This window comes from Rhinopithecus roxellana, chromosome 1, assembly GCF_007565055.1.
Source record: "Rhinopithecus roxellana isolate Shanxi Qingling chromosome 1, ASM756505v1, whole genome shotgun sequence".
Classification (NCBI taxonomy): Eukaryota; Metazoa; Chordata; class Mammalia; order Primates; family Cercopithecidae; genus Rhinopithecus; species Rhinopithecus roxellana.
Window position 1 is genome coordinate 202,378,340 of NC_044549.1, and position 12,262 is coordinate 202,390,601.

The 12,262-nt window shown below is 50.2% G+C and overlaps 1 protein-coding gene across 4 annotated transcripts in view; it reads left to right on the forward strand.

The window, feature by feature from the left end:
• Window positions 1-9,346, forward strand: part of RUBCN (rubicon autophagy regulator) — a 56,363-nt gene extending 47,017 nt beyond the window's left edge. For all 4 annotated transcript variants that reach the window (XM_010381216.2, XM_030936690.1, XM_010381217.2 and 1 more), the window contains 9 exons: window positions 342-402; window positions 1,119-1,251; window positions 1,916-2,061; window positions 2,622-2,686; window positions 3,151-3,389; window positions 3,878-3,939; window positions 4,378-4,531; window positions 5,794-5,887; window positions 6,109-9,346. In XM_010381216.2, coding sequence (XP_010379518.1) covers window positions 342-402; window positions 1,119-1,251; window positions 1,916-2,061; window positions 2,622-2,686; window positions 3,151-3,389; window positions 3,878-3,939; window positions 4,378-4,531; window positions 5,794-5,887; window positions 6,109-6,287 — 1,133 coding nt within the window. In that variant the 3' untranslated portion in view covers window positions 6,288-9,346. The remainder of the gene's footprint in view (window positions 1-341; window positions 403-1,118; window positions 1,252-1,915; window positions 2,062-2,621; window positions 2,687-3,150; window positions 3,390-3,877; window positions 3,940-4,377; window positions 4,532-5,793; window positions 5,888-6,108) is intronic.
• The last annotated feature ends 2,916 nt before the right edge of the window (window positions 9,347-12,262 follow it).

Consider the following 12,262-nt stretch of genomic DNA (forward strand, 5'->3'; position numbering starts at 1 on the left):
AGCGATCTGAGTCCTTGTTTTGTGTCTGTGCACGTGAGGGGTTGTGTCTTGTACCTCATTCACCGTTTCACACCAAAGCTGAGTCTGGCTTTCTGCCTGGGTTTGTAACACTTTTCACCTTCTCAGTGCTGTACATAATGTTACTAATTCAACCTGGTTTTGACTTGGATAGAGGCAAGTTATAACTTGTGTTTAGAGCTTCACCTGCTCCTTTATCCTGCATAGAATGTGGCACCTGGCTGTTACCCTGAGTGCTTAGCTGGCAGCACCACGTCGTGGATTCCACGATCCCTCACCCACCCCTTTCCATTGCGCTCCCCTTATCTCTGGTTTCCATGTAGATGCTGACATCAGAAGGAACACAGCCTCAAGCAGCAGATCCTTCGTTTCCTCCCAGTCCTTGTGAGTACTTTTTTTTAAAGAAAAAAAAGAAGAAAGCCTGAGGATATGTAGAGAAACAAACCCAGTTCTTGGCATATGGCTGGGCAAAGCCATCCAGATGTAAGAGGAGGCAAGGTTAAAGGGAGGGGCTTGCTGATGGCGGTGAGCCCACGGGAAGAAAGCTGAAGCTCTTTGGTCCCAATGGGAGGGGCTCTCGTGGAGGCAAAGCTGCAAGTGAGTGATTCCTTCTCTGCCGACTCTCATCATAACCAGAGGCCCCAGAAGGTCTCAAAAGAGAGCGGTGATGATGGTTTTTGGTTATCAAATCAAACTGAACAGATTCCACATCACAGACCCAACCAGGGGAAATAGTAGCTCATTTGGGAGGGAAAATCGCCTTTTAGTCCACAAAGCAATTTTACTCACTTTGTTTTGTAAGCAGGCATTATAATCTCCATTTTGCTGTTAGAGGAGCTGAAGTTAAGAGAAAGGAAGTGACAGAGTCCTTCATTAGCAGTGCTGTGTAGTGACAGGAAGTGGGGCTTGAACCACAGTCTTAGGACTGTGAGACTAGCGGACTTTCACTGTCCTACGTGTGAGGGTGATGAGCAGGCCGGGGTGCTGCGAGTATTCTCCCAGCCCAGAAGTTGCTGCATGGGGAATGAGATCATGAAGGGAAGCCTCCATCTGCCTGTCCTTTCCCTGTGTTCAGCCGTCCTTGATTCTCCCCTTTCCAGCTCCCACGGCTTCCTGCACTCCACATCTGCTGAGGCGGTGGCCATGGGGCTCCTGAAGCAGTTTGAGGGGATGCAGCTTCCAGCTGCCTCCGAGCTGGAGTGGCTCGTCCCAGAGCACGACGCCCCTCAGAAGGTAGGTCCTTGGCTCTTCTTCCTACCCAGGGGCCGAGAGCCTTTGTGACCTTGTTTGCCTTCGTCACACGTCCGCAGTCTGGAATGAGCCTGTGTGTTCCCCGCCTTACTCATGGAAGCCATTTATTACAGTGGGCAGGTGATAAATGAACAGTGAATGCTTGCTCGCCTTGTCAGAGCGGAGATGACGGCTCCTTCGCTGTCCTGATTCACGTGACTGCTCGCCAGACTCAGTCATGTTTGGTTTCTGACCACCTCAGAGACGCTGCGCAAGAGTGAATTGCTTGGATTCTTTGCTCTGCAGTTGTCTTTAAGGCATGAAACACCCTGGCACAGCAAGGGTCCTGGAATGGGTGCAGGACAACATGAGCTGTGGGGCCACTGGCACAGCAAGGGTCCTGGAACGGGTGCGGGACAACATGAGCCGTGGGTCACTGCCGTGGGAGGCTGTTTCTCTTTGCTTCTTGGAACCTACAGCCCTCACTTCTCGTACCTTGGCGCCTCCTGGTTGGTTCCGAGGACCACGGTTACCTGAAGCTCTTATCCTGTGGTGTTCCTGAAATGTCTTTCACTCGTGATGCTCTGTCATGGCCAAAAGGGTCCTGCGTTTGTGTTTCCCAAGCCCATCCGTGTGAGCTTACCCCAACTGTGTTTTTCTCCTGCAGCTCCTACCCATCCCTGACTCACTGCCCATCTCACCGGATGACGGGCAGCATGCTGACATCTACAAGCTGCGGATTCGTGTTCGTGGCAACTTGGAGTGGGCGCCCCCCCGGCCTCAGATAATTTTTAATGTTCATCCAGCCCCAACGTGAGTGGCCAGTGTCTGTGCCTTTGGAGCGCAGATCCGTCCTCTCTGGATTGTCAGGGTTTTCATCTCACCCACTTGTCTCTGCCTCCAGCTGTCCTTCCCACACGGGTCTCTTCGTTTAAAGACAGAGGAGGGGGTTGTCCGTTTTGTCCTTCGTTTCTTACTCTTAGTTCCCAGAGCTAATTGGAAACAAGGCGGGTTTTGTTTTGCTGGCATTCCCAACCTGTTGCCTTCCTCCCAGTAGTTTTGTGAGCTTGCTGGTTTTTCTTCTCTATCTAAGATGGATGGATGCTTTTCTCTCGTCATTCTTTCCTTTACCACGTGTCATTGCTTCCATTTGTACAGAATGTGTGGTTCATTACTGGGGAGAGTCACTGCCTAGACCTAAATCCTGTATGGAGTCAGCTCTCCCAATAGGTTCAGTGTTGTCCAACTGAATCATAGGTGAATTCCCCTCTCTTCCCATACTTACCTGGAGCGGTGTGTGTGCTCAGTCCCTCACACCTCAAAGGCCTCACGCAGCTGCTATCTGCCCATGCCCTGTCCTCATCCTTCCTCAGGAGGAAAATTGCCGTGGCCAAGCAGAATTACCGCTGTGCAGGATGTGGCATCCGGACTGACCCTGGTGAGTGCCTTCCCTTCCTACCATGCTGCCTCCAGAGGCTCTGTACCCTCCCCCACATGTAGGGAGAGGTGGCGTGTCAAAGGCGGTAACAGGAGGTGGCGTGGCAGAAGTAGGGAAGGAGAAAGAAAGGTTCGTAATAGGCAAGAGTGCTGGCGATCGTAGGGAAATGATTTCTGGGAGCACATGGCCAGGACTGTATGCTGTGGACAGTTGGGTAGTTCCAGCTAGCTGGTAAGGCTGGATCTTACCAACTCCGGCTGGTTTTATTTCCTCAGGGCCTCCAAGGTGGGACATTACCCCAGGCTCCGCTATGTGGATTTCTGCGAGCTCTGGGGAACTCAGACAGAGGTTGCTAGAGGCCATTGGCCGTCCCTTTCCGCCCTCTCAAGGGAAGAGCAGAGCCACCTTCCCAGTCTGTAGGTGGGAAAGTTACATCTGGCTTTCCGGCTTTCCGGTTTTTCCAGATTATATCAAGCGACTGCGATACTGTGAGTACCTGGGCAAGTACTTCTGCCAGTGCTGCCATGAGAATGCACAGATGGCCATCCCCAGCCGGGTTCTGCGCAAGTGGGACTTCAGCAAGTACTACGTCAGCAATTTCTCCAAGGACCTGCTCATTAAGATCTGGAATGATCCTCTCTTCAACGTGCAGGACATAAACAGTGCCCTCTATAGGAAGGTCAAGCTGCTCAATCAAGTCCGGGTAAGACCTTGGAAAGGCCACCTCGGAGTCTTGCCTTTCTCCTCCCCTCGTCTCCTCTCCTCATCTCCTCCCCTCGTCTCCTCTCCTCATCTCCTCTAATTGGAGCCTCAAACTTGGCAATGGCAGCTATGAAGCTGTAGAGAGCACTCGATGGCAAAAGCAGAATTTCTTCCTTCACTGAAAACATGAGTGAATGAATGAGGAATAGGGTATCTAGTGAGAAACTGGAATTTCAGAGCGCTCCTCTGCCCCAGGCTGCTTATGTGACTTGGGCAGACAGACCTGGTGGAGGGGCCTTCCCTGAGCAGAGAGCACTCTGAAGCCAGTTGTCAGAGTGAATTAGAGCGAGTTAGAGCGTAGGACAGTCTGCTCTGGTTGCAACACGCAAGGCTTCTAGACCCCCAGGGTTTAAAGGCCCTGGGCTTCCAGCACTGGATTCCTCTTCTCACATCCCCCTCCTACTCCTGCCCCCACCTCTTTCTTTTCAGCTGCTGCGGGTCCAGCTGTGTCACATGAAGAACATGTTCAAGACTTGCCGACTGGCCAAGGAGTAAGTCCTTTGTGGAGCCAGAGCCCTCTGGCCACATTGCTGTCTCGGAAAGGGACACATCCCAGCACTCGGCTCTTGTTGTGTAGCGGAGGAGAGTAGAGATTTTGCCGAAATGTAAAGTGGCAAACAAGAGGCCACGGCAGTAACTGCACCTGTGTCCTTCTCTCTGGAAGGGGATCTGTGGTCATTCCATCCAGGGCAGGCCCTGCTCTTAGCAGGCTGGATCCCACGTGGACCACTCTGCAGGAGTCTATAAATAGTCACTTCTGCCATCCAGACCCCTAGTAGTGTGGAACAGCTGGGGTGGCCTGGAACACTGGGCTGGCTGATCGTTGCCCACCCTTGTTACTTTCTGCAGTTTCTGGATAGGGATCCTTCTACTACAACGTGGCACACACACTGTTCATTCCCTCCCCTGCCTCCTGTCACTCCCTGTAGGCTTCTGGATTCTTTTGACACAGTCCCGGGCCACCTGACAGAGGACCTGCACCTGTACTCACTGAATGATCTGACGGCGACCAGGAAGGGGGAGCTGGGGCCCCGGCTTGCTGAGCTCACCAGGGCAGGGGCTGCTCATGTGGAGAGATGCATGGTGAGAAGGTCTCACTGTGGCATGCAGCTGAGCCCTTGCTTTTAGGGATACAGGGAGTGGGGTGGACCTGGGGTTCTTACCACTTAGCTCAAGGAAGTTGAAGCAGCCGGTCAGCACTGGGAGAGGAACTGGAAAGGGCTGCTCTTCCTTAGCCTGGAGAGCAGCCAGAGCACCCCGATCTAAAGAACCTCGAGTGAGGGGAGGAGCTGGTGCTGGCTGTGGCCCTGGGTAGCTCTGGGCAGGACTGAGTAGACTTTCACTAAAGAATTGTCGGCCGGGCACAGTGGCTCAGGCCTGTCATCCCAGCACTTTGGGAGGCTGAGGTGGGTGGGTCACCTGAGGTCAGAAGTTCAAGACCAGCCTGACCAACATGATGAAACCCCATCTCTACTAAAATACAAAAATTAGCCGGGCATCATGGCGGGCGCCTGTAATCCCAGCTACTCGGGAGGCTGAGGCAGGAGAATCGTTTGAACCCAGGAAGCAGAGGTTGCAGTGAGCCGAGATCGCGCCATTGCACTCCAGCCTGGGCGACAAGAGCAAGACTCCATCCCCCACAGAAAAAAAGAAAGGAATTGTCACGATGTGAGAGGAGAACTCTGGATTCGAATCTGGAGAGCTTCTACCCTCGGACTTCATTTGTTATCCTAATTTGTGTGACAGCGTTTTGTATATTTATGTGTTCCACAAACGTACATCGTTATCGTGATCTACTCAACATGTAAAAAATGCAGAAATTATACTTTTCGATCTTGCTGGCTTAGACTATGCCCAGTTTATGTTCCTGTGACAGTCCCAGAATTAGAGCTGGGCATAGGCAGGGCACCCTGTGTGTCTGGGAGGAATTGGAAATACTTCACTGTAAGCGGACTCCAGGCTGGGTGCTGTATTTGAGGAACAGCCTTGTCTCCACATTTGATCTTCATTGGTTGTGGTTCCTTTTCTGAAATAAATCACAGCCCAGATGACTGTCGGCTCAGGAAGCCCTTTGTGACGCCATCTCCTCCTTTTCCTCTCTCATGGAGACCACGCCAGGGTCAGAGCTTCTCTGGCTCATGCCCATCTGATCTCCTGCCTAAAGCTTTGTCTAACCCAGCCCAACCCTGGCCCTAGTTTAGCTTTCATGCTTCTGAGTCCAGCCCAGGCCTCCTCCCTGTGGGCAGCAGAACCCTGCAGACCCCTCCCCTCCTTGGTGCTCACCCTCCCATGCCAGTTCCTGATGTGCCGCGCCTCATGTTGCCATCTGTGTTTTTCCTCCCCAGCTCTGCCAAGCCAAGGGCTTCATCTGTGAGTTCTGTCAGAATGAGGAGGACATCATCTTCCCCTTTGAGCTCCATAAGTGCCGGACCTGTGAAGGTGAGGGCAGGTGCAGCGTCGGGCAAGTGAGTCTGAACACAGCGTCCTTGATTCCCCAGAGCCCCCTGTTAGCAAGAGTTCGGTGCCACTCAGCACCTCGCAGGGCCTCCCCAGGGGACACTATGCCTTGGTGGCGAGAAGGGGCTGTGGCGGCAACTGACCTCTAGCTGGAGATAATACAAATTGTTTTCTTCTCTCTCCTACCTTCCCAACCTGAGTAGAGTGTAAAGCGTGTTACCATAAAGCCTGCTTCAAGTCTGGAAGCTGTCCGCGCTGCGAGCGGCTGCAGGCCCGGCGGGAGGCGCTGGCCAGGCAGAGCCTGGAGTCTTACCTGTCGGACTACGAGGAGGAGCCCACTGAAGCGTTGGCCCTGGAAGCCGCCGTCCTGGAGGCCACCTGAAGAAAGCACGTGAAGCCCCTGTCTGGGCCGGGGTCACACATATTGCAGAACTGAGCCACTCTTTGAAGGACTTGCCCCACCTGGGGCTGCTTCTTTTTTTTAATTATCTTTTTTTTTTTACTGACTTGTCTGGCGTCCGTGTGCAGTCAGCCTTTGGTAGGTTGGTGGGTCCAGAGTCTGTGGTGACAGATAATTTGTAAGCTCCAGGTGTTTTCATCAGAACTGACATGTGGGTGCTTCAGTGAAGCTTCTAGTGCCTCTGTCAGGGGAAGAGACAGCAAGACCCAGTTCTTCCAGCGTCCGTGGCCTTCTCCTCTAGAACCAGACCTGGTTTCACCTGCATGTCAAGTATCTTCTCCAATTTTCCTTTGTTTTCATTCTGGAGCTTCTGAGCCAGGCCTTTCTCAACCACCTCTCCTCCTGCTGCTGAAACAGTGGCGTTCACTCTCTCCCTGTCCTGGATTGGGGTCAGACTGTGCCCCGAGGAGAAGCAGCAGAGAATGGGACTACGTCATGGGCATTTTGTCGGCTTATTTGGGTATTTTGGGGGCCATAGAACAATCATGACTATCCTAGACACCTCAGAGAGGCAGCCGTGAATGTCCCTGTGTTGCTGGGATTTCCCGTGTGGAATATTTGAAGTATAGATGATGCCAGAAGCTGACTTTCTTCATCTACCCTGGTGAGCTTGAAGCAAAGAACAGAACTGATGCTTAGGCCAGGCTTGTCTGTAGCCTTATGCCACAAGCATACGTGAGGCGGCAGCTCTGTTGCTGAAGGAGCACTCACAGGGGCTGTCGGCCCCTCGTAGGTGTTAAGGTCTCTTTTAGTTAACCTGGCTTTTTGGTGCAGGTATGATCTTTGAAGCTCAGGCAAGTCCCTGATGCCATCCTAAGGTGAGGACAGGAACCCCACCCACCCTCTTCTTAGTGTGTCCCTGACCACTGTCATCTGTTCAATGGTCATTGTGGTTCTCAGTGAAAGTGCAACCCAGCTCCCTTCTCTCTCCCCTTGTGCAGCAGAGCTGGGTCCTTCCCTGGTGGCCGAGTCTCCCTTGCCTTAGCTTCTGTGGTCAAAGTTGGAGAAAAGCTTCCTGCCATTAGTGCTGTTACAGAACTTGACAGTTTGTGGATGTGAGTGTGAATGTTCTGTGTTCTTAGGATAACAAGAGCCTTTATGCCAATTATGCACTTAACTCTGTGTAGCCTGGTGATGTTTATCTGTTCAGTTGCCCATTTGATAGTGCTGGTTTTAGTGTGTTCCCTGCCCCCGTTAATGTGTGTGTTGACAGCAAAGTCCTTTTGATAGTGCTGATTTTAGAGTGCTACCTCCCCCCGTTAATGTGTGTGTTGACGGCGAAGTCCTTTTGATAGTGCTGGTTTTAGTGTACTGCCTCCCTCTGTTAATGTGTGTGTTGACAGCGAAGTCCTTGGATGGGGCCATGTGTGTGTTTGTGATGTTCCTCAAGTTGATGCAGCTTCTAACCTCTGTGGAAACACTGGTTAGAGTGGCTTCCCCAAGAGCTGGCAGCTCTGTGAACTAAAGCCTGCAGCATTTCTGTTCTGGGATTGAATTCTGCCCGTGGGCCCGTCTTCCCGTAGTTGCCTGCTGCTAGGAGAACAATGGGTGTGGGTGCTGACCCTGGAAGCTGAACAGAAGGGGGCCTGTGGTTGGTGGAAGCTGATGAGAGCCTGAGCTGGCGATAAGAAGGAATCTCCCAGGGAGGTGGGAGAGGCCTTAAGGTGATGGCCAGGGCTGAGGCTCCACCAGCACGAGAGGGAACGTGTGGGAACTGGCCCCTGCTCTTGGTTCCTCTGCCTCAGAGTTGGGATCTGAAAGCCACATTGGGCTACAAGACCCTGAAGCTGTTCTCCCTTCTGTTCGCAGTGAGGCTCTAAAGGCCAAGGCCAGCAGTTTTGAAGGACTGACTGGAAGGCCCGGGCCCTTCAGGGAGCTTCACGGAACTCAGGTTTCACTAGGGTTTCGGTCCCAGATCCAGACCCAGGGGTTTATAAAATTGGTGAGCTCTCCTTCCAGGTTTGGTTTAAATTACACATCCAGGCCAGGCGTGGTAGCTCACGCCTGTAATCCCAGCATTTTGGGAGGCTGAGGCAGGTGGATCTTGAGGTCAGGAGTTTGAGACCAGCCTGGCCAATGTGGTGAAACCCCGTCTCTTCCAAAAATACAAAAATTCGCCAGGCATGGTGGCGGGCGCCTGTAATCCCAGCTACTTGGGAGGCTGAAGCAGGAGAATCGCTTGAGCCCAGGAGGTGGAGGTTGCAGTGAGCCGAGATTGCACCACTGCACTCCAGCCTGGGCGACAGAGCGAGACTCCATCTCAAAACAAAAACAAAAAAGTGACACATCCAGCTCCTTCCCCAGGTCATTGGAGATGTGCTATCTTGTCCTGCCCGTTTCTCATCAGCATAGGATCAAAGGATGAAAATGCTGACAGCTTCTGAAGCCAAACTCAACAGTCTCACAGGCTCCTGACTTGTCACTTACTTTTCTCCATCTCCCTCAACCGCACCCCAACCCTTTAGATCGTGTGTGTTTTAGTGACTCTGACACGATGCTGCCATCACTGTCCAAATACCCATTTATTTATTTATTCAAGGGGGGAAAGCGGGTAGAGGATGGGATGTTTTGGAAGCACTTTGCAACTTGTCAGTATCTGAAAATCCCCTGCTGTTGCGGGGAGAAGCTTTGAATGCACTGAAGAGAATTCCTTCTAAACGAAGGGGAGGGTAGTGTTCTTTCTGTAAGTAAAGGGAAAGAAAACAACACATAGGTTACTTACCAGGTGGAGACAAGATTCAAGACATAGCAGAAAAGTGGAAGACAAATATTTTCCACTTAAACGAGGCTGTTTTGACGTTCTCTGCCAAGGATTTACAGCTCTTGTTGAATTAACATAAAAGAAGCTCGAGTCTCAGTAGAGATGTTCTGTGTGTGCAGCCTGTGCTCTGAACTGGCTTTCCACCTTCCGTGGTTCTTGCACAGCCTGGCAGTTCATTGTCATCTTTAATAAACTAAGGAAATGAAATTCTGTCTTTGGTTAGCCTTCCTTAACTGTCAAGAAATGGCATTGTGTCCACTATACAGCAGGTGTATCTGAACATTGAGAAGGGTTCTGTGTTACAGCGTAAAGCAAATGGGACCACACATCAAGGAAAGTGGGGTGGAGTGGCTGCGTCACTAACTTGCCATGAGACCTCGAGCGAACCACTTCACTTCTCTGGATTTCTGGTGCGTGGAACGTGTGCCCCCTGCCCATACCCTTGGTGTAGCTGTCACTTAAAACGAGGTGTCTTCCTCTCCGCAACATCTGACTTGCCTTAGATGCTTCAGTTCCCACTTCTGTGAGCACCTGGCATCTTTCTCTTGTGCTCGTGGCCCACTGGAGCTCCAGCTCTACCCTGCAACTCTGAATATTTGCCCTTAAATGTCCCCTTGTCATCTCCAACCAGCATGTCTAAACCCAGCATAAATACCGTATTTCCCATGTCATCTCCAACCCACGTGTCTAAAATCAGCATAAATACCTTTTTTCCCATGTAATCTCCAACCAGCGTGTCTAAAACCAGCATAAATACCGTATTTCCTGTGTCATCTCCCACCAGCGTGTCTAAAACCAGCATAAATACCTTATTTCCCGTGTCATCTCCAACCCGCGTGTCTAAAACCAGCATAAATACCTTATTTCCCGTGTCATCTCCAACCCGCGTGTCTAAAACCAGCATAAATACCTTATTTCCCGTGTCATCTCCAACCCGCGTGTCTAAAACCAGCATAAATACCGTATTTCCCGTGTCATCTCCAACCCACGAGTCTAAAGCCAGCATAAATACCGTATTTCCTGTGTCATCTCCAAGCTGTGTGTCTAAAACCAGCATAAATACCGTATTTCCCTTGTCATCTCCAACCAGCGTGTCTAAGCCCAGCATAAATATCATTTTCCCATGTCATCTCCAACCTGCGTGTCTAAAACCAGCATAAATACCGTATTTCCCATGTCATCTCCAAGCCGCCGTGTCTAAAATCAGCATAAATACCGTATTTCCCGTGTCATCTCCAACCAGTGTGTCTAAACCCAGCATAAATACCATATTTCCCATGACATCTCCAACCAGCGTGTCTAAAATGAGCGTAAATACCGTATTTCCCGTGTCATCTCCAACCAGTGTGTCTAAAACCAGCATAAATATAATATTTCCCAAAACCTAACCATTAGTCACCCAGGTTTGAAAATTGTCTTCAACTTCCTCTGTAAGTGGCACACTCAGCTCATCACATATTGTCTCCTTCCTACTCCCTGTCATCAAGTTCTGTTGATGTTTTCCTCTAAAATAAATCTCGTTACTTTTCTGCCACTAGCACACAAATTCAGCTGTTCTTCATCAACATTATTTTCTTCCCTGCTCCTCAGTGGAACAAGAATGACCAGAGGCACCTCGTGGGATGAGGGGCCGGGCACGGTGGCTCACGACTGTCATCTAGCACTTTGAGGCGCCGGGCGTAGTGGCCCGTGCCTGTCATCCAGCACTTTGGGGAGACCAAGGCAGGCGGATCACCTGAGGTCAGGAATTCGAGACCAGCCTGGCTAACATGACAAAACCTCATCTCCACAAAAATACAAAAATTAGCCAAGCATGGTGGCGTGTGCTTGTAATCCCAGCTACTCGGGAGGCTGAATCATGAGAATCGCTTGAACCTGGAAGGCGAGAGCTGCAGTGAGCCAAGACCCTGCCTCAAAAAAAAAAAAGCAGCATACTGTGGCATGAGGGGCGGGATTGTGACCTGCCTCTGCCTCCCCTTAGTGCTCACCAAGTCTCTGCAGTGGTGAGCGTGTCCTCATCTCCCGTCTTCTCCCTCAGCTACTTGGTCTGCAATTGCTCGTATTGTGTTTGTCCAGCAGTCATCATCAGAGGACACACATCCCAAATGTCCTTCAGTCACTTTATTATTAAACTGCCAGCTCTTTCCTTGCCAGGGATTAACCAGGAGATAAGATGATATTTATATGTTATAAACACACACTACATATTTGAAAATCTGCATTATTTACAATTTAAACTGAGAGGAGAATGAAAAAGCCATGTGAAAGACTGCTGAAGTTGATAAAATGTTCAAATGTTTTTCAACTAGAGATAGGAAAATAGCTTACAGTACAAAACCTTTACTTTGTTCTAAGGCCCTTTGTTCACTGTTACAAACTGGTGTAGTTCACAGGAAGCCAAAACTTGATTTCCAGTTAGGTTCCCAAACTTCTGTTCCCAACATTTAACTTAGATTTTAGATTATCATATTCCAAGATTGAAAAGACTGTTAAAGAGGAAAACAAGGACCATTGACTCACAATGGCAGCCCAGCATTTACTTGTTCATTCAATCATCTCTCAATCCCAAACATCTATAGATGCTCCTGTGTTCCAGACGCCATGCCAGAGCTGAGAGTACAGAGAATCACAGAATATTGTTTAAAGATGTTTAAAGCAGCATAATTTATAAGAGTAAACAGTTAATGGAAAATATAAAAAATAAATGCAACCATCAAAATTACAGTTATAAAAATTATGATAGTAAGCCACGCACGGTGGCTTATGTCTGTAATCCCAGCACTTTGGGAGGCCGAGGCAGGTGGATCACGAGGTCAAGAGATTGAGACCATCCTGGCCAACATGGTGAAACCCTGTCTCTACTAAAAATACAAAAGCTAGCTGAGCATGGTGGCGGGCGCCTGTAATCCCAGCTACTCAGGAGGTTGAGACAGGAGAATTGCTTGAACCTGAGAGGCAGAGGTTGCAGTGAGCCGAGATCGCGCCACTGCACTCCAGCCTAGGCAACAGAGCGAGACTCTGGCTCAAACAAAAAAATAAATTATGATAGTAACATGGGGAAAAAGTCTTGTAACACAACGTTATGTGAGAAAAAGTTAGAAAAAATATATGTCAAATATATATTTATTAGTCCATA